General features: G+C 40.8%; 2 protein-coding genes across 3 annotated transcripts; one reads left to right on the top strand and one right to left on the bottom strand.

The window, feature by feature from the left end:
• Positions 1-277: 277 nt before the first annotated feature.
• LOC133003735 (gap junction gamma-1 protein-like) lies at positions 278-1384 on the bottom strand. The gene has a single exon (XM_061073537.1). The coding sequence runs from the start codon at positions 1382-1384 to the stop codon at positions 278-280; it is 1107 nt and encodes a 368-aa protein (XP_060929520.1).
• Positions 1385-6051: 4667 nt separating this feature from the next.
• Positions 6052-25804, top strand: LOC133003423 (vascular endothelial zinc finger 1-like). Of its 2 annotated transcripts, XM_061073151.1 has the most exons (7): positions 6052-6120; positions 9996-10747; positions 11331-11400; positions 12122-12290; positions 20176-20217; positions 20870-20935; positions 21123-25804. In XM_061073151.1, the coding sequence occupies exons 1-7, from the start codon at positions 6088-6090 to the stop codon at positions 21488-21490; spliced, it is 1500 nt and encodes a 499-aa protein (XP_060929134.1). In that variant the 5' UTR covers positions 6052-6087; the 3' UTR covers positions 21491-25804. The 2 variants fall into 2 exon arrangements, with proteins under 2 accessions (XP_060929134.1, XP_060929135.1); XM_061073152.1 differs by lacking the exon at positions 20870-20935.
• The last annotated feature ends 1745 nt before the right edge of the window (positions 25805-27549 follow it).

The raw sequence follows: 27549 nt of genomic DNA, 5'->3' as shown, positions 1-27549 counted from the left end.
TAATCTGCCTTGTGGAAAGAGGGGTATCCCTCTGTCTCTCTCTCGCGCTTTCTCTCTAACACAGACACACATACACAATGGATTAAACCGGTTAATCTGGACAGAGATAATGTACATGTTTTTTCCATGTGGGAAGGCTGATCACAAGTCACTGGAGACACACGTAGAGAGACATACTAATGCCAGGTGGGATTTGACATACTTCCACCTATGATAGGATAACCCAAGAGTCATTTTAATGCAGGTATAAAGGAAAGATATTGGCACTATTTCTGTCTCATAGCCATGACTTCTTAATAAGTCCCAGCCTGGACATCTTAGCCAGCTTGACCTTCAGTTTGTCTCTGCTCTCTGGACTTCTCTTGGAAGTGCATTCCACAGTTGAGTCTGTTTCAAAGGAGAAAGCTGGGGCATGAGTAAGCAGACCTCCTGTCTTCTCTTGGGCCATAGTTACTGGGGTCTGCAGAACAAGCTGGCCCCTTAAAGAATGCCTGAGCTGAAGCAAGAGGGGTTTATGGTTCGGGTACAGATTGACAGTGTCCCTCTCCTGACTGCAGCAGTTTGAGCAGGCTGAGCAGAGGATTCGAAAAATGTAGACCCAGCCCAGGTAGTGGAGCTCTGCGATGTTAAGCACAAAGCAACCAAGGCTGATGCTGAACATGAAGTTCAGGAAGATGGTCTTCTCAGTGGCACGTGATACAAAGCAGTCTGTACGAGTAGGGCAAGGGTAGGTCTCACAGCGGTACAGGTGAGGCACCTCAAACCCAAACAGGAAGTACTGCCCTACCAAGAAGGTGATTTCCATGATAGATCTAAGCAACACATGAAGGATGTAGATGAGAAGAACTTGATTGGACTGCTGGGTGGGGTCTTCTCCGACCTCACCATAATTATCCTGCAGAAAGCTTTGTTCTACGGCATCCCTCTCTCTCATGTCCCATTCCTCCACGTAATGAGGACAGTAAGTGGGCATTACAACACTCAAGGCCTCCATGCCATCCTTCCCCATGTGGCTGCATCTCTGTGTGGGAGGTTTCTGGGCTACCACCTGTTCTCTTTGACCATCCAGCTTTTCATCCTTGGCAATCTTATGCAGAACAAAAACAATATAGAAGATGGACGGGGTGGAGACCAGAACAATTTGGAAAACCCAGAACCGTAGGTGTGAAACAGGAGCAAAAGTGTCATAACAGACGTTGCTACATCCAGGCTGCTGGGTGTTACAGGTGAACTTGGACTGCTCATCGCTGTAGACGGCATCACCTACCAAGGCTACCAAGAGGATACGGAAAATGAGCAGCATTGTGAGCCATATCTTTCCTATCACTGTGGAGTGGTTCTGGACCTCAGACAGGAAGCGACCCAGTATGGACCAGTCGCCCATGGCTGAACCTTAGGGTGAGAAATTACAATAATGATACAAAAGGACAAGTCAAGAAATAAGGTTTCTGTTTACATCAGTACCTCTCACAGGCTTTCTTTCTGTTTGGGGGCAGACATGGCAGACATGTGTTACTGTGGCTCAGGAAGTAGAGTGGGTCATCCTCTCAACATAAGGTCAATGGTTTGATCCCCAATCTGCTGTAGTGGGCAAGACACTGAACACTAAATTACAGCTGACAGCTGTGTACTTCTCCTAAGGGGGGTTGACCCCATAGGTGTAGAACTACTGGTATAAGTAGGCAAGCTTCTAATGAAAACATGTTTTTAAGATTTGTTAAGTAACCTTGTAACTGTATGTAGTACTCAGTCAATAAAAGCATAAATATGATGATGATAATTAATGGTCTATGTTTATATAACGCTTTTCTCATCTTGATGACCCCTCATCATCTACCAGTAGTTTTAGTCATTCACCCACTCACACACATTCATACAGTGAATCTATATGCAGCACATTCTCTATCCCGACTCCATTTTAGATTTTGTTGGAGATATTTTAGTTTTTGCAGCTCCTAGAAAGTTTATTTTTATAAATAAGATTAAAGCTTTCTTTACTTTATTAGATATTAAAACCTAGCGGAGATTTGTATTAATATATGTTAACACTTTTATAGAGCTGTATGATCATTTTTTGTTGTATGAGTAAAGGTCTAAAAAAAAGGGAAGAACAATCACAAGCCCACATACCTCATACTTTACAGTCTTGTGTCCTTGCACTCTACCATGAAGGTTGCAGTATTTACAAATGTATTTTACAGACATGTATTACTCGTCCCTTGTATTTACATTTGAATATCAATATAAACCAGTCAGTAGGTTATGAGAACGTAATTTTCAAAGTGAAAGTAAGTTTTAATTTGAAAGAAAACTGACCAAACAAATATTTGTTTAAGCCTTGTCAAAACTTAAGTGTAAACTGCACTTCAGTTCCAATCCCAGAAATATTACTGAGGATATTTCGTCTGTGTCGTCAGTTAGCACGAACACTACTTTGCAAATATAAAAGTGTGAATTTGTGGCTAATTTTCAATCCTGTCAGACAAATGCATAAGCTACTTTTACACCGTAAACCGAGAGGAGGAAGTACATAAAAATAAAGCGTAATGGAATGATATTTGGACTCACCTTAATGTAACCTTGAGCTTTCCAAAATATATATTTACATCCAGACCTTGCCATGCAGGTTGCATGGCTATTTTTTTTATCTTTAAGCGTGATGAAATTAATCCTGTTGGGCTTGGTGAGGGAGAATAGGCTGACCACACAAATTGAGGCAGTCTATCTGAAACTGGCTTTGTGCTATGTGGCTACAAAGGCTGGCAATGTACAGTGCAACAAAGATTTCAAAACACAATGGGGGGTTCCTTTTCTGAACAGCCTGGAACAGTCGAACAAAAAGCAAATGGAACCAACTGGAAAGACAACACAATGCACGTTTATGCAAAAGTTCTGTGTTTAGCCAGCTTGAAAAGCACAAGTTAGAGAAAAGTAAATCATTCTACATTTCTTTTGTTTTCCAGATGATGCCTCAAACGTTTTCAAAACAGAGCAGGGCAGTAGCAGCATGTGTCAGCTAGAGCCAATTTATCTCTGTCCAATCAGCAATAAGTGGCTCAGAAAAAGAAAACATGCTCACACTTTCATGTCTCTCGTAGTACTCGTTGTCAACCAAAATATACTTGATATAGAGAATGCTCTCTGGATGTCATTGTTGGTAGTGAACAGGGTGTAAACAGGTTCCATTCAGGAATCTAGTCCACTTCCAGACACAATAATCTCTGTAAATATTCTCCGGGGATTTGTCAGTGATAACCACCGCTGCTGATTAGTAAGGGGCACAGGGGCGCTGCTCCTCAGACATCCTGAGACCCAAAAAACTGTATAAAAATGTTAAACATAATTTAATAGGATAATAATGTTTGTTTGTACAATGCTCCTGGTTGACCGTAAGTGCTGTTGAGCAATTTTTGAATTGTATTTAGTTCATTTCTGTCCAAATACATATACTTCCAGGTGTGTGGCGATGTCCAAATGAAGATGAATAGCAGTGCGTAAAGTTTTGGCAACCACAGGGCCTGATGCTACTCTTTAATAGTTTTTTCCAGATTTTCCACGCGATGCAGCTCTCTGCGCCCTGGACAATCCAACTTTTATTTACAGACAATATGTTTTTTTTATCTAATGTGATTGTGCGACTCTCGACGTCATCTCAGGTACATCCGTTGAGAGCTGATAGGCAAACATATGAAGACTTCATGGGGAACTGCGGCAAACCCTCTAATTTCTTTACAAAAACCCCCCTACAAGAATACAACAGGTTGGAGGAGATTGTTACGAACTGACCCAATTTGCAGATAAAAGAGCCGGAGAGTGATAAGGACAAGTTTACACCAGGGTATTATTTTATGAGAAACAGAGTTGACTAATTGGATTTGGTGTAAGAAATGTCTTTTATTGCTTCCCCTGTTTTGTGTTTCAAAGTGTCGGCACAGAGGTACTGTAGACAACGATGGGGATGCGAGACTCTGAGCATCTCTCAAATACAAACGGCCTGAAATTTGCCACAGTCATTTGGACACTGTGAGGCTCCATTTTTCCGGCAGGCTTAGTATTGCTCAGCAGCTCAATGTAGGCTACATGATTTATAACCAATTAATTGATGTTTACAATGGAATGTTTAAGATCTTCATCAGCATCCGCTCCATCATCTGCAGCCAAACGCACAGACTAACACTGAGGATGCTGGAATGGAAGCAGTGCACCAGTGACAGATCAAGCAGTTTGCTGTGGCTAGGAATTCAGTGAAAAGTAGGATTATTGAATAGTGTATTACAACTGTTTATTTATCGTGTCATCATTTATGCCACTATGTGTGTGTTGTATTTTATTCTTTATACAGAAAGAAATCAGAAAACAAGTTTGTTTTCATCAAGGGTTTAAAGGAATTGTTCAGCAATTTGTTAGAAAGTGATATTTGTTTGCTTTCGCAGTCTGCATGCAGTCACTACTGTCGGCAAAGCAAAACAATGCCTGGAGATGTTTATGTTATGTCTCTCAATGATTAAAACAAATTTATTTACCAGTGAGCTTGAAAAGGATTGGTGGGTGTGTTTTCAGCCATGTTGTGCAGCATGATTCAACTTTGAGCGATGGTGGATTATTTCTAGCAATGTTGGTGACTCCTAAAGTTGACATTTGTAGGCCTAAATAATTATTTATCTCAGCAACTTTTGGACACATTTTTTGAGAAATGTGGAACAGTTCAACGTGTCTCAGGGGGGAGTACAATAAATCTGATTCCCAAAAAATGTTATGGGTCATTATTGTGTCAATATTACCATTTGTCCTATACTCTTCTAAACATGCAGAAGATGGAGGGCTCCCCTTAAATGGACATGAAAGCCTTAGATGAGACAAGTTCTCTGTATCATAACTACATGTTTGAAATTTGAAACAAACTAAACTACTTGAAAATTCCGCCAGATATGATGATATTTATTGTGGATAGACCTTCCTGTCTTCATAGGTAACTCTCCCTCACCAATATGGCGACTGCACACGCAGTGACCACATGTATAACATGTGCAGAAATTTAAACAAAAGGGTTGTGTTTACTGTGTTCACAAGGAGAGTCCATACTAATTTTGACCTTTTAGGGTGTTCAAGACCTTGGATCTCAGAGTTTTCTGAAAACTCTGAGTTCAAGAGTTGTTACATTTTTGCTCACAGAGGGCAGAGGCCACAGTGTTAGGTGGAAAAGTTTCTATAGTGTAATTTGTGTCACTAAGACTTTGCATTTATTGTTTTACAGATTATACATTACTTTCAACAATGGAACCACAAGCTCATGACTTTAATTGGAGGGCAGCATCACATGCAGCATTCTGATTGATACATCTTTCACTGTTGTATGGGGTTTGTTAAGACTGGTAAATACATGGTAACAGGGGAGCTGCCATTTGTCTGGATAAAAATCTCTATAACAGTTACAACTTACCAATTTCAATATGTTTAATATTCAAGGGTTTCATATTTATTTGGAGTACAAAAAGATTTGTGTCCAGTTAGGCCTATATAGAGTTTCGAAAGTTATTAAGTTAAAATATATTTTCTCATATGACACCTTATTGTATCTATAGGCTATGAATAATTATAAAATCTACTATCTGTATAATTGTCAGACTGTATCTTTAGCAGTTTAATGCAGGCTGACTACCATTGCCTCACTATTTTTGCTTTAGTTGTTTTATTTATTTTACACACCAATTTTACAATTCCTATAAAAATGAGTTATGATGCAGACTCCCCTCTATTTAGATGCAAATCTAGCCGTAACTGTTAGTGTTTAATGTTGATCATATACCAGGGGATATATAAACATCACACCGTTATATGTAGAACTTTTTATTTGTTATGTCTATTTTTCATCATCAACTATTTGTCTCACATAGCACAATTTTTGGTGGTTTGTGACTGACCAGAAAACATTTGATTAGACATTTCTTGTAAAGTCTAGTATTGCGGATAAAAGTCCTGTGGACTTGATTCAGCCCCGGGGGTTACAGGAAGTTGTAGCTGCCATGTTTGGCTGCTTTGTTGTAGATTCCTTGTAGGTCTCCTGCAGATTTTAGCCTAAGTCTTGCAATGGAGCCGAGCTGGAGTACGTTTTTATTTCAGGTAAGTGGCATAGTTGAACATTAATCTGAGGCACCGCATCAACGTTTTCGACATGGCGTAAATGTTGTTAAGCAGATGTACTTTATCACTTAGTGAAATGAATTTGTTACCAAAGCAAAACAATGGTGATAGCATTAGCCTGCTTGCTAAGTCCACTGTGGGGACTGCTTTAGCAAACTGCTAAGTAGCTTGATCAAACCCCAGATATGTGGTCGAAACAGACTATATTTCTGCCTCCGTGGTGTTGGTTAAAGGTCTTCTGTCAAAGTGTGTTAGTTGCACTAAAATCACAGCGGAGTTCGTTTCTGGTACCAGTGCTGTTGATGCGCGCGTTAGCAACATGGCTAGCAGCTTGAGCCATTGCATGTTGGTGTGCTAAGCTAAATGGCTAATGGGATAGCTAACCAGGATGCTTCACCGTCTGCCACATATAAATTCACGCAACAGCACATATCGGTAGTTGGCGGTTAATTGTTAACCCAAACCAGTTAATGGAGCAATGGAAGAGATGGAATGTATTTACCAATGTGAACGTTATACCCGTTCATTACCGAGGAGTTAGCTAATGCTAACGCTGCAGCTGGAAGGCTGCCTAGCACGCGGACTGCTGCGATTAAACCACGCGTAAGTGACCAAACTTCCCAGTTTCACCATGGACGTATAGTCAAGGATCGCTTACTAGAAATAGCAAAATAAATCTCTGCCATCATTGACCACCCACTTAAAAAACGCTTTCCCCATCCACCTTGTAACTTAAAAGTTCCAATGTGGCCTTTTGTTTGAAAACAGAAATGTGCCGTTTACATCGCGTTTTAATAACTTTTTAAAGTTAATAATAAGGTACGTTAGTATGACACATCACAAGCACCAGGAAAGTATAGTTCAATGTTGTAGTTATGTCCCTTGCTCACGATATATGCAAGTAACGCTGTGTGAAGTACTATCTGAGTTGAGATTTATTGGAGATTCAGGCCTGAAAAGAACGGTAGTTATTCTTCTAAACCGTCAAGAGTTTAGTAAATTAAGCAACAATTGGTTCAGTAAATCCGGAATTGCTCCTGTTCGTTCTGCTCCTGACAAACTAAAGCAGCTCTTTCAGTCAAGCCTTTCTACCTGTCAAATGCTTTGGCAAATACAAGAGCATATCTCAAGAGTGTCTGTCCGGTTTGAATTGGCCACAACTCAACACGTTTTTGCTACTGTAGAATGTTACTGCAAGTGTGTTGCAGTGTCCGATGAAGGCATAAACACCTGTATAGTATGAATAGTTTCTCCTGCTCACAAACCGTTGTCTTTTGAGAACTTAAATCATATTCAAAGGCTTACTATTATTGGTAACATTAGTATTAACACAGAATGTGGATGATCTTGGTAATGTTATTAGGTTTGTATTTTTTCCACCTATCTACATTTTCTATTCGCTTCAACATCAACCGCATCAGAGCAAATGCCCTCCCTGTGAATATTGGCAACATTGATATGTAGCAGGGTTTGAAATGTGTGATTTGCTGTAATGAAAAACAAATCACTGCAAATAAGTCACTGAATTAATTTCACATTTTTTTGCAGAATTCATTGAATGACGAAAACTTCCTACATATATCCATTGATCTGTGTAAAACCTAACATGTAGTCTACTACTGGTGGTATTATTGGCGTGAGAGTCAAATTTGATGTAATGTTTGATAGTGTAGTGTGTACTCTATGGAACTAAAAGTGAACCCCTTCCCTCAAGTTGTTTTGCATTCTTGACAGGACCTGGCATAATTTTAGCTTTGTGAGGCATTTGGTAGTTTTAATTAGGTGGCAGATCAGAGCTTGTGTTAGTATTATTATTATTATTGGATAGGAGGCTGTTTTTGAGAAGACAGAAGTATTTCTATGGCAGTAGCTTAATACTTAATACACAAAATCTGTGCTGAAGTTCAATTTTGTTCATAGTTATGGAAATGCCCTAATTGCTAGTTCCTCATTGTCTGTTTAAAAATAAGAATAGAACCCAGTAGGATGACACATCCTCATTTGCCACTCAATAATTTTCCAATGATCTGAACTGGAAATGTATGATATCCCATTTGAGACTGTTTATCTGACTGAAAGACACAGTTAATTTCATGACGCTTCAGTTGCCATGGTATTTGTCATATTTGTAATGCAAAGATCACCATGAATGTAGGCTGCATTGCACCACTGCTAGTGCTGCAACTATTAGTTGTTAGTTTTTTTGATAGTTAGTTGTAGACATGGCCAGAATATCTGGAGCTGGTATGTAGGAGACTGTTAAGAGTCACCTCACATGATGAAGCATCCATAAGCTAATATATAGGTTGTTGTCAGGCGATGATTCTGTTATTATATAAATATTGCAATTTTATTAATAACTTCTCGATAGCTTGAAATTCTAGATAACTCTATTGCTCCTTAAATTTAGTTTAAGTGATAACTGTTTTCATCTGGGGTTTTTTCAAGTGTCAGTTAAAAGGCAGTGTATGTATAACAGCTTTGTAAACATAGCATTCTTTCAAATGGGACGCTGTTGTGGTGATTCTATATTCCTCCTTCCTGTGGGCGGACAAAAAAACAATGACTGGAGTATTTTTATTTGTACCATTTCGTGTCAATTTCCATGCTCTTAATTCTTTTTCAGTAGTTTCATTTGAAGGGGACCCCAGCCTTCACAGAAGATTTGTATCAAAATCATCAGAGTGAGTGTGATGGAACAGCAGGCCATGCTCTCTTTACTTGCTGAGAAAGGGTGTGCTTTTGGCCATCCAGGACGTGCATACACATATGCTTGGAGAAATGCTAATTGCATTAATGATTTTGTCTGAGTACAGCTACAGTGTGGCAGATATAAAAGCGAGTCGACAACCTGTGACGGCCCCCGGCTCTCTCCACCATGCCAAAACAAATGAAGTGGCCGCCTGCACCAAGTAGCCCCCCCCCCTTTCTTCAAAGGGCCATAAGTGCATCAGTGCTTGGATTTGTGTCGTCCATTAAAGAACACAGTGGGGGGAAAAGCAGCACTTGGGACCTTGGCCCCCTCAAACCTCATCCCCCTCCTGACTGACCGGGTTGTAATGCTTGGCTGAACCTGAAAAGCCATGGGTCAGGTCTTTAACCCTGCCCGATGGTGATTACAGAAAAGAACAAGGCTCTCTCAATCGCCAGGCTCTGAGCTGACCTGTTGTAAAGTTGCTGGTTACAATGTGAATCTCTGCTTTCTCCCCGGCCAAAATATTCATATAAGCCCCCACCTTCTGTTCGTCCTATCCCACTGGGGATCTGCCATGACCAATCAGACAATGCCTGCCAGCAGCTGCAGACTTAAGATGTCCTCCCAACAGTTTTTTAAAATGTTTTATTAACTGCTGTTGGGTAGCATATTCTGTGCTTGTCTTTGTGATAATTATTTCACTGGAACATTTTTCTTTTCTTTATTGTTCTTTATTATCTACCTACATGGTTATTTTAGATTTTCAGATATTAAGATGGGTGATTTTCCAATCTTATGTATTCCTCTGCAGAGCCCCTGCTAAACTACTAGTCCAATATGTTTTAAGTAAAGTAGAAAGTGGTTTAGTTGGTTTCTTTAAATATAATTCAATCTCATACATAAAATGACCTAAATTGATCAAGAAATCTCAAGCTTTCTTTGGTGGTTTCCTTTTATTTTTTCAAGTGTCACATAGTGTCTGTATATTTGTGGAGACAGGAGGCAACCAATATATCTTTATTAATAAATGTATATATATATATATGTGTGACTATTGCACAGTGTAGAATATAGTTTTTCCACTCTAGTGATGCTTTGCTTAATCTGTGGTTTATGGTGGTTTCCTAACATCATTGTAAACGGTTCTGTCTCATTACAGCAAGCCAATGAGGCTCTGCATCACCAGCATCAAGTAGCCGGAAACAGCCTCTTGCCTTTGCTCAATTCTGGAACGGAGCCACCTGATCAGAAACCAGTGCTGCCCATTCCTTTGGACCAGAAACCCCCTGTCAGCGCTGCAGAACTTCTTAAAGACAATGTGGCCAGTGGGACTGGAGGAGGGGGTGGTGGGCCTCCACTTACCATGATCAAAAAGGAGCCCAAGTGCAAGACGCCCTTCATCTGCGGCTACTGCAACAAGGCTTTCCGAGACAGCTACCACCTGCGGCGGCACGAGTCCTGCCACACCGGCATCAAGATGGTTTCACGACCAAAGAAGACTCAAACAGCCCCCACCATGGTGCCGCTTATATCCACTGTACCACGTGAAAATAGCGGAAACCCTTCATATATTACTACTGTAGCTGGTATCTTAACTACAGCCACCACGTCAACAGCAACAGGTACGAGCATCGTGACCCCAATGCAACACCAACAGCAGCAGAGCATCCCTAAAAAGCCCCCCAAGCCAGTGAAAAAGAATCACGGTTGCGACATGTGTGGTAAAGCCTTCAGAGATGTATATCACCTCAACCGCCACAAGCTGTCGCACTCTGATGAGAAGCCGTTTGAGTGTCCCATCTGCCAGCAGAGGTTCAAGAGGAAGGACCGCATGACATATCATGTCCGCTCCCATGATGGAGGAGTTCACAAGCCTTACATCTGTTCTGTCTGTGGGAAGGGCTTCTCCAGGTATTTGGACATCACAACCTTTTATATTTACCATCGCACCAGTTTGCAAAATAGCCCACCATATCCTATAATAGACAGTTTTTAATGAAGAATATGTTGAAATCAATATTTTTGAAGATTAAAAAAGGGATGTCCCCATCAAGTTTTTGATAAGCCCTTTCCTGGTCAGAAACTTTTATTTACCTATACGGAAAAGGACAGCTGATTTATTGGAATCTACTCGGCTGTAGAAGGGCATTATAATTACTCCAAATAGTTTTTGTTGATCAATCTGCTTTGACTCAGCTATAAACACCAAAACCAAAAACAAAGGGGTGTTAAAATAACTTAGTGTTGGCATTCTTAAAACTCTTTACATAAGACACAGTCACTGTTCCCAGCGTGTGTATTCTGATTGACATGATAAACTCCACAATATGTCCAATCTGTTGACTGATGCAATCAACACTATGACTGCGTAGCCCTATGAAATATTCTGCCATGTTACCGAGCCGTTATCATTTAAGTGACTGGAATGATCCTTCCAGCACAGCTAAAGGTAAATAATTTCCTGTCTCTTACCTGTCTTCATCTCAATTTGCAGACCTGATCACCTAAGCTGTCATGTCAAGCATGTCCATTCCTCAGAGAGGCCATTCAAGTGCCAAGTAACAGTAAGTCAAGACTTGGTCTCCTCTGCAATATTGCTGTCATGTTTGCTCTGCAGTTGGTCCTGGGTGTATCATCAACAACACAATCATGTGATTGAGATCTCTAAAGGCCAGGAAAGACGATACAAGCACCTAGAGGCTAAAGGCCGATATATGCTTCTCCGTTTTGACTGACACGGACAGAGAAACGCCTCCGAGCGCCTCTGATGTTTCTAACTACCCGTGGGCATTTCAGAGAGCCTAGGGACAGCCCTTGGCTTTGATTGGTCCGCTAACGACATAATTTCCGCACAACGTAATTTCCGGAATGTCACATTTCCAGACCTCAAACTTGTTTCATAAAATAAGTTACAAGCAAGTCCTCTTCCATGTCAAGCAGCTCCAGCTCCATCAACAGCCTTTGTCTGTTAGTTGCCATCGTTCACAGTATATGAGGAAAGCCGGGAGGAAGTATATAAACAAACATGGACTTCTTCTACATACAAATGAGGTAGGCTTCTCTAATCTCGTCTTCCGTTGCGCCACCTACTGTTCTGGCGGTGAATTGTGTTCAGCACCCAGCCTTCATAGAAGCATCAATGAAAGAGTCCGTGGGATCCGTGCGTCCCTCCTCGCGTAACTGAGTCGGAGTAGCATATTTCGGCCTTAATACAGCCTAATCACTGTTGGTGCATGTCTAACCATTTCTGAGCAGCAAATAATAGCCCCCATTTTTCTTTCACAGGCTTGTACCTCCGCCTTCGCTACCAAAGACCGTCTGCGCTCCCACATGATCAGGCACGAAGGCAAAGTGACCTGCAACATCTGTGGCAAAATGCTAAGTGCTGCCTATATCACAAGTCACCTCAAGACACATGGCCAGGCCAGCTTCAGCAACCCATGTAACAATAAAGGTAGGCCTTATTTCTCCTTTTACTCGTCTTTCTTCACTTCACACTTCAACAACATCCATGTATCCCTCCAATATCCACAACATCACAAACCGTTTTTAAAGTCTAGGGCCTAACAATGGCTGATAACCTGGGCCGAGGAGAGACACTAAAGCTGACTTCTGCAGTTACCTGGATGAAGATAACCGAAGATGGTTTAGAACAGGGGTCAGCAGCCTTAGGCACCATAATCATTGGCACACAGGCGAAAACTTATTAAAGAAATGTTCAAAGTTTTTGCCGTCACGAGGCCTGTATTATTTAGCTTGATTGATAACTCCTCCCAGCCACTAGGTGCCAGTTTATGCGCCATAGGTCATTACATAATAATAAGAAGAAGCCGTTCAGGTGTATTGGTGATGTCATGCCCGCTAGCTAAACAACGAAAGTACAGGCATTTCAGCCCTCATAGGCAGAAGGCTACGGCTTTGTTTTTCAGAAGAACCGTGCTGTGTGCACATTATGTTTTGAAAATGTTGTTTGCCGAACGTCCAGTATTGAGTGCCACTTTGAGACAAGGCACGGAAGAAGTTTCAAAGATCAGGGGTCTCATTTATAAAACAGTGCGTAGGATTCTTACTAAAAGTGTACATACGCACAAAAGCCATAAATGGCGTACCCCAAAGATAATTCTGATTTTTATGAAACCGTGCGCATGCACAACTGAACGCAATGTTCGCTTTATAAATCACAGTCCACCTGGAAACGTTCGTACGTGGATCTGCCTCCAAATCCGCCCTCCACACACCCACTTTGAACCATAAATGGTCAATGCAAAGCACAGTATGAATATTAAATTATGCTGCTGACCAATGGGTTTCCACCGTGAGTCCTGACGGAGTCACGATATCAAGCGATGATAAGAGGAAGCAAAGCTTTCTGACATTGACATCGAGGTGTTTGTTACTGAGGTGGAGGTGGAGAACGATTTTATGGGACAGCAGTGATGTCCCTAATAAAGAAAATACACTGATACTCTGCCGTTGCTGTGGATAACACAATGTGTGAGATCAGAAATCACTGAACCCTTGCTTCCTCCTCGTCCTTCCATTCACGTGCACACATCACGCAGATCCCCGCACCGGTGTCACGGCAGTATTTAGTTATTTAGGGCATCGGACCGATTCCCTCACATCAGTGGATCCTTACCTCCACTCTGGGATTTTAATTGGAAAGTTTCTTCATTTCTTGTAAGTGATCTCCAGTGCACTCTGTGCGCTGGGTCACTCTATGCGCCTGATGGCACAGTCACCTTCACTGCAGCGATTTGATAATACACGCACAGTGTTAGAAGATATTATTTAAACCTATTAATGACTTGGCTCCGTAAATCTGCTGTTAAATGGATTCGGAGCGTAATTTGTTGTAAGTTGTTTTATATATGTTTAAATTAAAAGGTTTGTGTGGAACAGATACGTCTCGCGAGCAAAACTAAGCTGTTGGTTTTAATGTAAATGATGAATTGGATCAATAATCTGGCTTCAGTTAACCATCCCACGTCTGCGTCGCCACTTTCCCGTCTCCAAAACGTTTGTACGCATGGGTCAGAGTTTGCTTGGAAATACGCAAATATCCCCATCAAGTTTGTTTTTATAAATCCTAACATTTGCGTGACAAATGGCGTAGGCACGTTTCAGGCCCCGTTTTGTGCGTACGCAACGGTTATAAATGAGACCCCAGGCAGACAAAGGAGAATCAATCAAACGTGCAGTGTCCAGTATGAGACGCAAGCCAACTCTCTCAAAGTCTTTGCCAATGCCAAAAAACATGCGACTGAAGCAGGCTTTCGCAAATCTGAATATGAGTGGGGTTGGTGGGGTTAATGAAAAACTTATTATTGCAATTATAATAATTGCCCGTCGTCGTATCGCAGACACCGCCACACATTATACAGGTTACTGACACTTTAGGTAGACGTAATGTCCATACGATAACGATAAACCGAGACTGGGAACATTGTGGTGACAAAAAGATAAACTTGCAGTAATTCTCAAATACATTGAATAAATCAATTACAGCATTAAAACAATGAATGACAACCAAATTGACTCATTTGGTTCAGCAGCCGGTATTGGCTACTTCGAATTCTTTCTCCCTTTCCTCTGTTCTCTGTCAGTCAAATCCTTTATTAGGGCCCGAGCACCGAATGGTGAGAGGCCCTATTGAATCTGTAAGGATTATTATTAGGGCCCGAGCACCGAATGGTGAGAGGCCCTATTGAAATTGTAAGGATTTTTCTTATTAGGGCCCGAGCACCGAATGGTGAGAGGCCCTATTGAAATTGTAAGGATTTTTCTTATTATTAGGGCCCGTGCACCGAATGGTGAGAGGCCCTATTGAAATTGTAATTATTATTATTATTTTTCCGGCAAAAGGATGGGCTTTTTGAGGGCTTTAACGTGCTCAAAAAGTTATGAAACTTTGCAGTAAATTAGAACGTGGTGAAAATTTACGTATTCTGGACTAATTTGAAATGGGCGTGGCAAAATGGCTCAACAGCGCCCCCTGGAACCCAGCCCCTAGGTTTCCACACAACAGTTTTTCACCAAAATCGGGCAAGAGGTGTATCGTGACTAATCATGAAAAAAAGTCACAAGGGGCATTATGAAAAACGCAACAGGAAGCCCGCCATTTTGGATTTAGTGGCCATTTTGGCGATTTTTACTTTTACTTTTACTTCTACTGATGATATCTACACTGAAATCATGACTTAATATCACAGCGCCCCCTGATGGCAACAGGAAATGTCTGTTTATTTGCATGTCTTACACTTCGATGTATTTCTCCTCATCCACTGACCTCAACCATGTCAAACTGTACCAAATGGGTCTCAAGACATTGATAATGAAGATATAAGATTACTGTGACTTTGCGTCAAACATAGTATTAATGGCGTGGCATCAAAGTTCATGAACTCGCTGTGAAACACGAAATTGCTGTAACTTCCGTGTTCATGGTTCCATCTCACTCAAACTACATGTGTGTGTTAACATCCCCCCCTGAAGATATTCATATGGTTTTTGAGAAATGGGCGTGGCAAAAAAACTGACTAGCGCAAGGTCGGCCCTGGCACTACAATTGGCCGACATGTACAAAAATTGAGTATGGCATGTGTCTTTTCATAACAAACAAATAAGTCTCTTGGATCGATATGTTAGACCAAACAGGAAGCCCGCCATTTTGGATTCAGTGGCCATTTTGACCATATTCCACATTTTTACTTTGACATACACCGCGTTCCACATTATTATGCAAATTGGATTTAAGGGTCATAAACATTCATTTTTTAGTTTTTGAATTAAACTCATGGATTGTATTGTGTCTCATGGCTATTTGGATGATTGACATCAATCTCAGACACCTGTGATAATTAGTTTGCCAGGTGAGCCCAATCAAAGGAAAACTACTTAAGAAGGATGTTCCACATTAAGAAAGCTACATGTTTCAGGCAAAATGGGAAAGAAAAGGGATCTCTCTGCTGCTGAAAAGCAGCAAATAGTGCAATACCTTGGTCAAGGTATCACAACATTGGATATTTCCAAAAGAATTGCGCGTGATCATCGGACGGTGAAGAAATTTGTCACTGATTCACAGCACAAGCGGGTTCGTTCAGACAAAGGCAAAATAAGGAACATTTCTGCCAAACAAATGCGTAGGGTTAAGAGAGCAGCCACTAAAATGCTATTGAATAGCAGCAAACAGGTGTTTGAAGTCGCTGGTGCCTCTGGAGTCTCGCGAACTTCAAGATGTAGGATGCTCAAGAGGTTTGCAAGTGTCCTAAACCTGTTATTCGTTCCTCTAAACCAAGCTCACAAGCAAACAAGGGTTGCAGTGGGCTCAGGACTACATGAAGACTAACTTCCAAACTGTTTTGTTTACGGATGAGTGCCGTGCAACCCTTGATGGTCCTGATCGATGGAGTAGAGGATGGTTGGTGAATGGCCACCATGTCCCAACAAGGCTGAGACGTCAACAAGGAGGTGGCAGAGTCATTTTTTGGGCCGGAATCATGGGGAGAGAGCTGGTAGGCCCCTTCAGGGTCCCTGACGGTGTGAAAATGACCTCGGCAAAGTACGTAGAGTTTCTGACTGACCACTTTCTTCCGTGGTACAAAAAGAAGAACCGTGCCTTCCGAAGCAAAATCCTATTCATGCATGACAATGTACCATCTCATGCTGCAAAGAATACCTCTGGGGCATTGGCTGCTATGGGCATAAAAGGAGAGAAACTCATGGTGTGGCCCCCATCTTCCCCTGACCGTAACCCTATTGAGAACCTTTGGAGCATCATCAAGCAAAATATCTATGTGGGTGGAAGGCAGTTCACATCCAAGCAGGTGCTCTGGGAGGCTATTATGGCATCCTGCAAAGACATTAAAGCAGAAACTATCAAAGAACTCACAAGTTCAATGGATGCAAGAATTGTGAAGGTGATATCAAAGAAGGGGTCCTATGTTGACATGTAACTTGACCTGTTAAGATGTTTTTGATTAAAACTTTTTTTGATTTCAGTAAATATGACCTTAATGCTGCAAATTCAACAAATGACAATTGTTAGTTCTTTACAACCTATAAAATATCTTGAAACTCTGAAACTCAGAAACTCTGCATAATAATTTGGAACACTGCATTTTTAGTTTTTTATTTTTGAAAAAAATACTGTTATCATTTGGAGGTTTGTTCAATAAAATTTGAATTATACTCTAACAGTTGATGACTTGAAAATTATACTGACTGGCTGTGCATTACTATTTAGGAAAATCTGAGCAAAGTGTAATCTGCATAATAATGTAATAATGTAACTAGACATGTAAGACTAGAGTCCCAGCCTGATGACATCTACACAGAAATCATGACTTGAAATCACAGCGCCCCCTGGTGGCTACAGGAAGTGAAGCGTTTATTGTCCAAACTAGACATGTAAGACTAGAGTCCCAGCCTGATGACATTTACACAGATATCATGACTTTAAATCACAGCGCCCCCTGGTGGCTACAGGAAGTGAAATGTTTATTGTCCAATTTAGTCCAAACTAGACATGTAAGACTAGAGTCCCAGCCTGATGACATCTACACAGAAATCATGACTTTAAATCACAGCGCCCCCTGGTGGCTACAGGAAGTGAAGCGTTTATTGTCCAATCGAGTCCAAACTAAACGTGTAAGACTAGAGTCCCGGCCTGATGACATCTACACAGAAATCATGACTTTAAATCACAGCGCCCCCTGGTGGCTACAGGAAGTGAAGCTTTTATCCTTGCCACAGAGAGGAAAACGCATCCAAAGCGGAGACGTGCGCTTGGTCATCGATCGCTCTCTCCCCCGACCGCAACAGACTTCAACGTGCAGGTGCTCGGGCCCGCAAGTGCTACAACGTAGCCCTAGTTAGGGCCCGAGCACCGAATGGTGAGAGGCCCTATTGAAATTGTAAGGATTATTATTATTATTATTATTATTATTATTATTATTGTGACTATGCGGAATTTGCTTTTTGAGGGCTTTCCCATGCTCAAAAAGTTTCTAAACTTTGCAGTATATTAGAACTTGGTGAAAATGACAGTATTCTGGAGTATTTGGAAATGGGCGTGGCAAAATGGCTCAACAGCGCCCCCTGGAACCCAGCCGCTAGGTTTCCACATAACCGATTTTCACCAAAATCGGGCGAGAGGTGTATTGTGACTAATGATGAAAAAAAGCCTCTTAGAGCATTATGAAAAACGCAACAGGAAGCCCGCCATTTTCTATTTAGTGGCCATTTTGACCAAATTCACCATTTTTACTTTGACATACTTGTCCCAGGGCTTTCATCAGATCAACTTCAAATTCAGATGAGTGTCATCACAACAAGATGGAGATAAAAAATGATTTAGGGATTTGTCCTTCGTCACACCATGTGAACGTGGCGTTGCGTCAAAGTTCATCAACTCGCCGCGAAACACGAAATTGCTGTAACTTCAGTGTTCATGGTTCCATCTCACTCAAACTACATGTGTGTATCAACAGCCCCCCCCGAAGATATTCATATGGTTTTAAGAAATGGGCGTGGCAAAAAAACTGACTAGCGCCCCCTAAAGGGCAGCCCCGGCGCTACGATTGGCCGACTTGTACAAAAAATGATTAGGGCATGTGTCTTTTCATAACAAACAAATAAGTCTCTTGGATCAATATAACTTCAGTGTTCATGGTTCTATCTCACTCAAACTACATGTGTGTATCAACAGCCCCCCCCCCTGAAGATATTCATATGGTTTTAAGGCCGTGTGACCGTGGCGTTGAAGTTTGATTAAACGCCATCAAAACACGTGATTCTGTATCTCGGACATATATTGTCCAATCGAGTCCAAACTAGACATGTAAGACTAGAGTCCCAGCCTGATGACATCTACACAGAAATCATGACTTTAAATCACAGCGCCCCCTGGTGGCTACAGGAAGCGAAGCGTTTATTGTCCAATTGAGTCCAAACTAGACATGTAAGACTAGAGTCCCAGCCTGATGACATCTACGAAGAAATCATGACTTTAAATCACAGCGCCCCCTGGTGGCTACAGGAAGTGAAGCGTTTATTGTCCAATTGAGTCCAAACTAGACATGTAAGACTAGAGTCCCAGCCTGATGACATCTACACAGAAATCATGACTTTAAATCACAGCGCCCCCTGGTGGCTACAGGAAGTGAAGCGTTTATTGTCCAATTGAGTCCAAACTAGACATGTAAGACTAGAGTCCCAGCCTGATGACATCTACACAGAAATCATGACTTTAAATCACAGCGCCCCCTGGTGGCTACAGGAAGTGAAGCTTTTATTGTCCAATTGAGTCCAAACTAGACATGTAAGACTAGAGTCCCAGCCTGATGACATCTACACAGAAATCATGACTTTTAATCACAGCGCTCTCTCCCCCGACCGCAACAGACTTCAACGTGCAGGTGCTCGGGCCCGCAAGTGCTACAACGTAGCCCTAGTTTGCTATATTTTTTCTTCCCCGTCTCTCCTGTCTTAGAAATTCTTTCTTTTAATTCTGGATGTGTACTAATTTTCTCTCTTTGCTCTTTTGATACTCTCTAATCCTACAGTGTAATATAAGAAGGTTCTTGAAAAGTATTGAAATTAATCTCAGGATTGCTGCATATACCCTGATATTGTTTAAGGGATCTTAAACCCTCCATTACCGGTTACCTCATATTTGCTTGTATTCTGATAGTTTTCTAATTTAACTACTGGAAAATACAAACAAAACACTAACAGTCCTTTCTATCAGTATTAAACCATAATTATCTTATTAACTATTGTAATAAGGCTTGGGGATAAAACAGTATAGATCATTTTCGCAATATGATTTTGAACACGTCAGATATATATTTGGTACAATGCTTTTGCATTGTGCAAACTCGGAGATGAGAAATGACGTGTGATTGAACTACCTAAGATCTGTAAAATGTTTGTCATTCAACCACAATCTTCATTCAAGAGCAAACATGACGTTAATCTTTAACTTCAAACTTAAAGAATATAAATATTTAGCAATTTAAACAATTATCAACATAATTATCAATATTTACCAAATTCCATTTTTTGTCTTGATATAAGTTTTGGCCCGAGCTCTGTGCTGAGAGATATGGCTATTTACCAGGTAGAGGAGACAAAAAAAAACACTGTCCCAACCACTGTCAATTATGAAGCCAATAGAGTATTTGTTTTGGGTATTTGGACTTGAGATGTTGTTTTCAAAAAACTCCACCCCATGAACAAACAACCTGACTAAGCCCAATTGTTGAAGATGACTCCCAGATGATGGCACTGCTGACCTGTGCTCTTGTAACCCCATATGTGTCTGTATTTCTGAATAGGCATAAGTGACTGGCAGTGGAACCACTCAGGGCCACGAAAAGGTAATCCAGTAGCTAGTAACAGAAACCCCTTAACACTCAAATATAACCCCTGCAAAATACACGTGGCCAGTTTTTCTTCACATTGTACCATGTCACTCAAGTACAGAAGCATTTATCTTCTCTGAGGACTTGTGTCATTAAGCTTTCTCTGATTTAAAGATGCTGTTTAGCATATTATGCTAATGTATGGTTAAATTCCATGAAGCAGGATCAGTAGAACAAACTGGACCATAACACTCAGCCTAGATTCACACTAACTGACCTTACATAAGATGCCATATTTCTTTACCGAACTGTTATCTTACTTTGACCTGATTGATAGCTCAGCTTTTTAAACCACTAATAAGAAATGAGAAATACAAAGTATAGAAACAAACATGTCTGAAGACTGGGACTTGCCAGTCTAGATTGGATCAGAAATGACTCCGCAGTGAGCGGATGCCCTCAGTTTGGGCTAGATAATGTTACAGTGAGACTGTGATGTGCTGTCCCAGACCTTATCTAATATGGTCTGTAGTGTAGTGTGAATCCAGGCAAACATTGAGACTAAGATGTCCTTTATAATGTGTAACTGTTTAAAATGAAAGTTTTGAATAAAAACAATAGACAGCTGGTTAGTCTATTGATCCTGCTTTTTGAATTTACCCCTCAGGTGAGTTGACAGTAGGAGAGATTTTAAATAACTCCTTCCAAGTCCTAATTGACAACTCTCACAAAGGTAGGTTTCTTCAACAATATTACCACAGTTGACATAACGTATTCATAACATTCACATTTTCAGTGACCCAGTAAAATGGCCAAGAATTGATAGGGCTGTTGGCTTTCCTTGTTTTGGAGGGGTAGCACATTTCTACAAGGTTGACAATCCCTAAATTGACTCTTGTGTATTTTTTGTCTCAACACAGATGCCAACAGTTTGCACAACAACTCCGCCACCACGACGCCGGTCAGCAACTCGGCAGCCATTACTTCATCTTTGAACCGGGTTGGACATTCCAGCAACCCAATCACCATCGCTGCGCAGATGAACATCGCCACCAGCACGGTCAACATCACGTCACCAATCAACCTACAGCACCCTGTTACCATTACCGGCCCAGTGAACCTGGCCTCTGTCAACATACCGACAACAGCACACATGAATATTGCTCACCCAGTTGCTATCACCTCTCCCATGTCTATGAATATCACAGGGCCACTCAACATTGCCATGCGGCCCATGGATAGCATGCCTTTTCTATCCCAAGTCCTGCCTTCCTCCCCTCCTTGGTAGAACTGTGATTGCTCATGTAACAGCAGATAATGTTGGAACTGCCCAATAATACATCAGCCTGTCAAATCTATGAAATGTCTCTCAAAATGATTGATAGTGCGTTTAATTAAAAAAGGTGATAATGAATGTTATACGACCATAAAAAATAGTAACCAGTGATCTTTACTGGCAGGAGCCATTTTTATGGCAAATGTTGGCAGTTTTTATGTAATAACGGGATTTTTATGTGGTGAGGTGAAGATGATCTTCAGCACTAGATGTGATGTCCGCCACTATCCAAGTCAACTTGTCACACTCGGATAGACATTAAATTTCGTACCTCTTAACTGCCTGAATGACCTGAATGGTGTCAAAGGCTGCAGAGCATTTTAGAGAACGTATTTCATATGTCATAACATGACCTCATGGGATACAGTAACTGTGTAAATAAGGACTATTTTATACCAAAGATTTTCTAATTATAGGGTTTCCACCAAATTATATATTTTGAAAGATAACTAAACCTTTAAACAGCATTTAAACCATCAAGGATCAAAACGTTTTCTTTAGAAATTGTAATGAGCCTGGTGAGCTGTCTCATCTACTCTGGAACTGTGAGAGGACGGGTGCCATGGGTAGCCTATGTTTCTAAAAAATATAACCGTAGCAGCCAACATGTTCAAATGTTGCGTCTTTCCCGAGACTCGTGTACCGTATGTTGCCATTATAATGCTACTTATTGCAGCATTTCAGTATGTGAAATGTTTACCTGCTTGCATAAATGGCAATTAATCGTGAACTTCATAACACTTCAAAACCAAAAGTGCATTTTCTTACACTTTGATTAGACAATGGTTAGTTGGGCAGTTCATACATTTTCAGCTGCTGCATTTTCACCTGTGTTTTGCCTCTTTTTATCCGATGCTCTCCGCTTTCTACAAATGTGGGCAGTTTGTGTTACTATGGTAGTTGTCAGTTAGCTGGCTCACTGCAGCAGTGATGGCAGTTAACACAATATATGCTTAGAGAGTCTAACCCTCTGCGGGTGTTTTTGCACCTACACTTTCCAGAATGGTTTAATCGGACTGGTGGCACGATTTGTTTGGACAGGTGTGAACATGCATATCACACCAAAATCTACCCCACCAAGACCCTTGAAAGGGGGTCGATTTAGTCTGGTCCCAAACAAATTCTGGAGCGGTATGTTTGTGGTGGAAACGTGGTCCGACCTGGGTCTGTGAGCTTTGCATTTTCGAATGCCACTTACAAAGCACCTTGTGTATTAATGGTAGTAACAGAAAATTGGTCTTACTTGGACCAGTGATAAGCAACAAGAAACCTCCTAACAATCTTACTTTTTGCCCCCAAAACATCTGACCAGTAGGTGGAAAGAGTTTTGATGTTTGTAGTGATGCATTTTGGCTCAAAATTTTCTGTGTGAATAGGAAACGAACAAAGGAAAATTAGCCAAGTTCACAAACTCCCCAACCAAATCGGACCAAAGCAAACAAACTATAGGTGTGAAAATGCCCTCTGAGCCTTTTCCCCACAATTCTTCAACTATTCTTCAGCCATTGAAGTGTCGGGTCTTGTAAAAATGACTAGTTGAAATTGATTTCCTCAACTGGCCATCTGACTTCAAACATGGATGACGTGTGATAGCTTAGCTACACCTAAGGCATTGTTTAGCAACTGTTTCAATGGAATCGATTGCCAGACATGTTATGAATTGTTTCCTCTTGAGGCATATTTTTTCATGTTCATGTTTTTTCCTATTGTTATTTTAGTGGACTTATCAGTATTTAATAGTTAATGTATTTTAAAGTTTAACAACAGAAAAACAAAGCTTCCACTTTGGGGAAGGGTGAGTGATATTGTGGATTTCACTGTTGGTTCAAAGGCTGGTTAGATCCATCAGCTTCTACCATGTCTGTATTTTTGAAATATCTGTAAACCAGTCACTCCTCACTGCTGGATATTCTACATAAGTTTATCTGTGACATTTGTTAGGACTTTTTTTATGTATTTATATCAGGACATGACAGTTGAAGGTACAACTAGGAGGAAGTGTCTCGTACTGAAAGCACGTCTTCTTGTGTGTCCCTTAAAATCGCAGTATTATCAAACGTCAAATGATTTGAAATTTTGATTACTGTGGACCTTTGTTACTGTAGAGGTCAGAAGAGCTACACAGTGGCTCATGAGACCTGTGTGCTACAGAAGCATTTCCAAAGTCAACTATTTTGGTGTGTTTGTTTGGGTAGGTTGTTTACTTTAGCAGGTATAGGATCCCATCACTGTCAGTCAAACTCAGGGGGGTTACTGAGAATAGTCTTTTAAACCATGTTCAACAATTTACACACTGACCATTTCTTTGTAAATATGAAACACTATTTTATTGCCTTTTACCTGTGAGAGAGTGAACCTCTCGACTTACCACAGGCTAGCAATGCAAGAACTAATTCACCACTGGTGTGGCCGTCCATCCTGGAGCGGACAGAAAAATGAGCAGAGGCTAATGAAAGGATAAGAAAGGTGACAGTTTCTTTTGATATTAAGCAAATTGCATTAAAGGCCAAAAACCAACAATTTACATGCCAACAAGTACCATCTGTTGAAGGCTACAGCTTGATATACAGGAGCTTGTGTTTCCACTATCACACAATTTCATTGTTCAAAAACTATTAACACGCATGAAGCAGCTTTACTGTTTAGTTGAGATAAACACAGGCCCTGTCCAGACCTGGCATCATCACCTGTTTCAGGTGATCTGTTTGCTCAGCACATTTGGGGAAGTGTTGGACATGTGCCCACATTCCTATACTGACAACAGACCTGCCTGTAGACCCACACTGACTAAAACAACATAATTTGGTCTTTATGAACAGAAATGTATGATTATAACTGCACATGCATTTTAATGCCAGGTGAACTGATGAAATCAGAGCTAAACACACTAGCTTGGATCACCAGAGACAGTTATTATAACCAGGTCTGAACAGGTTCTCAGTGTTATTCTTGCCTAACTAACAAAGAAGCAGAAACACATGTTTGCAAGTGCATGTCACCTGCTTTATGTAGTGCTTTGCCTAATGGAATACTTGTTTTAAACACACTCGTAGATAAATATGTCACAAGTATGGCTCTTCTTTCATTTATCTCCTATGGTACAGTTAAGCCTTGTCAGGCTGTAGCTACACAGATCCAACTTTTCAGCATGCTGAACTAATTGTTGGTTAGAGCCTCTTCAGGGAAAGTGTCAGTTATATAAAGAGGTGAGGTAATTTCAGACTTGTCCTTTTTAATCTTAATTCTCTGTAGATGTCACTTGCTTACTCATTGTTTTTTTGTTTTTTTATCCTGGCGGTTGATCTTAACAGGAAAAATGGAGGCTGTGATCACAAAGAATGTATTCAAAGCTCGGGTGTACCTGAAAGAGCAAAAGTGTAGAAGTATTATCCATGTTGCCAAGATACAGATTGGTTGATAACCTTGGTGTGATGATTGAACATCATGTGTTGAACCACTGAACTATTCAGTGGAGACCACAAAGGACACCAGAACACAAGACCCCCTTATCCAAACAGCTCTCACTGGGATCTGGGAGACATTGGGCAGGTTATCTGATAGGTGATTTTTCAGTCCTAGAACATCATGACAGTGGCACACAAAGACAAATGCCAAAAGACAAAGCTGCCTGGTCCAGTGACTCTTGATCAGGGCTGATATGTCTAATGAATCCTGGTCCCTGTTGTATGCTGTAATGGTCGTATTGGGGTGTGGCGCAAACATAAGAGGGGCCATTTGATTCTAGAGCGGAGCTGAACATGCGGTCTTCCAGCCGCCTCCTCACTTCAACCCAAAGCTTTATCTCTCAATGAGACCTTTTTTTTGGTGTCTGTAGTGACGAGGCCATGAACAGAGTTGAGCATGTGCAATCACCTACTCAATCAATCACTGAGAGACGTGGGTCTGATTATTGGAGAGGCTGTTTTTGAAAGTTGCACAAATTGTCTGATACAGCCCCTCGAATTCCAACTTGAAATGAGGAGTTGTCAGATGTTGTTACATGAGCCGATTCATTTGAGTTTAGGTTGTAAGAAGTGGAATCATTAGAGTGAAATAGGTCAGAATGATGATGTGAGGGCTGCGATGTGTCATTCACAATTACTGGAAACACTTGGTACACTTCACTTGAATACTAGGTTGTGCTTTTCATGGACAGTGACTAAACAAAGGCCTGGATATGTTCACAGGTGTCTTGTGATCTCAGCCTCAACAGTTCCTACACCAGACTCACAAATTGTCCCACAGTTCCGTGTGTGTGTGTGTGTGTGTGTGTGTGAGCCTGTGTGTGTGTGAGCCTGTGTGTGTGTGAGCCTGTGTGTGTGTGAGCCTGTGTGTGTGAGCCTGTGTGTGTGAGCCTTTTTCAGTGCAGGAACTCTGAAGCACCTGCAGCAAACTGTGGGATGTGCACACTACAGAAGCGTGGTACTTATCAAGGGCATTTCAGTTTAATGGGTAAAGACGATCTGTGTTTGTTTTACAATTCAACCGGCCACATCTGCATTTTGTTTTGGCTCAATAATTTAGCCGTATGCATGTACATCAAGGGAAATGCTCTGATGTGGAATGGCATTATGATCTTTGAAACCATTTCATGAACCATCTTTGTTATTATTATTATTTTTTTTATCCAATGTTGTGGATGACTGTGCTAGTCCAGAGTAGGTTTGAGTTCAAAAACCATATTAGAAGACTAGTGACTTAATGAAAACAAAACACTAAAAAAATTTAGGATGAAAGGAAATATGGCGTCATTTGTCCTTCTCCAGTGGCCGTAAACATGTGTGCCTGAAATACTTTGCAAGACTTTTCCTCATGTCAATGCTTCCTCTAGATGTGCTGTGTGATGGAACAGTTTTGTGAAGGAAGCCTTCATAATTTTAGACAGCTGAGGGCCATGGTCTGGCAACCAAACAATATTGTGATTAGCTTTTTGTTTTTATTATTATGTTTAAACCTAATGATTGTGACGTTATCATATTCTCTTTAAGAACAACCTTGAAACATGAATTACAATCTTAAAGTCAAGGTCATAAATGTATCAGTTACATTCACCCATGTGGTTTAGTTTTTAATTTGACTCCAACCGTTTATTGGCCAAACTATGATTTGGAAGATGATTCTTATTTTCTGTGAAGTTTGTATGATGAATTTGGCAGATGTGAAGGCAAATGAATGTATATCTTTGTACAAACCATTTAGTTCAGAGGACATGTTAGTTATGACAGACATGCAAGAAAAAAATAACCTTTTATAAATCTTTTTGTATTAGAACATTAACAATGGTAATTTTGTATATACGAAGGCTAGGCTTTCTGATTAGCAGAAAGGTAAAACATTCCTACATTTTTTTTTAAATGTATGTCCATTGAGAATAATTATGTAAACATGCGCAATGTTTTATGTGCCTTTTATTTGGGTTTGTCTAAATAAAAGAAAACAAAACATGATTGTGGAGTCTCCATACTGAGTGGTACCCAGGAAATAAATGCTGTCCATCTCACCTGAATCTTTGGACTGACCCATCTACCCCCCGCGCCCGCCACACTCAGCACGTTCGCCTAATCAGGAGCCATGTACTCTTCTGGATGTCTTCGCTCTTTTCGTAGCTTTTCCTGAGGACTCTGGGAGGCTGCTGAGGTTGCCCCAAAAGTCTCCTATGTGTGTGCATGCTCATGGGTGTTTCTGGTCTCGAGGCTCCTCAGTATCTTTACAGTTTAAACTTCAGGGGATTATGTGACAATTCATGGTCTGTGTGGGAATACAAGAACATTTCAGAGTTTTTTCAGTCATTGACGATTAAACTTGGGAAATGTTATGTGTAGAGTTAATTGTGTCGTAGCTGAACTGGTGGTTAACTGACATCTGAATGAGAAGTATTTTTAATAAGAATAATAGTAACTTGAATATGTATATAGCGACTTTGAAGAGACCCAAGAACACTTAAAGTGTCCCTAGGGGCAAAAAATAATTACATTTTTTGCAGCAAATGAGATACTCTCATACTACACATG

This window comes from Limanda limanda, chromosome 6 (assembly GCF_963576545.1).
Source record: "Limanda limanda chromosome 6, fLimLim1.1, whole genome shotgun sequence".
NCBI lineage: Eukaryota > Metazoa > Chordata > Actinopteri > Pleuronectiformes > Pleuronectidae > Limanda > Limanda limanda.
Note: the sequence above shows the minus strand (reverse complement) of the source record. Positions and strands in the feature narration are given on the sequence as shown.

Bases quoted from the DNA above. Each gene is read 5' to 3' on its own strand.
- LOC133003735 (XM_061073537.1), bottom strand. From the start codon at position 1,384: ATGGGCGACTGGTCCATACTGGGTCGCTTCCTGTCTGAGGTCCAGAAC.
- LOC133003423 (XM_061073151.1), top strand. From the start codon at position 6,088: ATGGAGCCGAGCTGGAGTACGTTTTTATTTCAG. The intron at 10,748-11,330 runs GTATTTGGACAT...CTCAATTTGCAG, and splicing joins TGTGGGAAGGGCTTCTCCAG to ACCTGATCACCTAAGCTGTC. The intron at 20,936-21,122 runs GTAGGTTTCTTC...GTCTCAACACAG, and splicing joins AATTGACAACTCTCACAAAG to ATGCCAACAGTTTGCACAAC.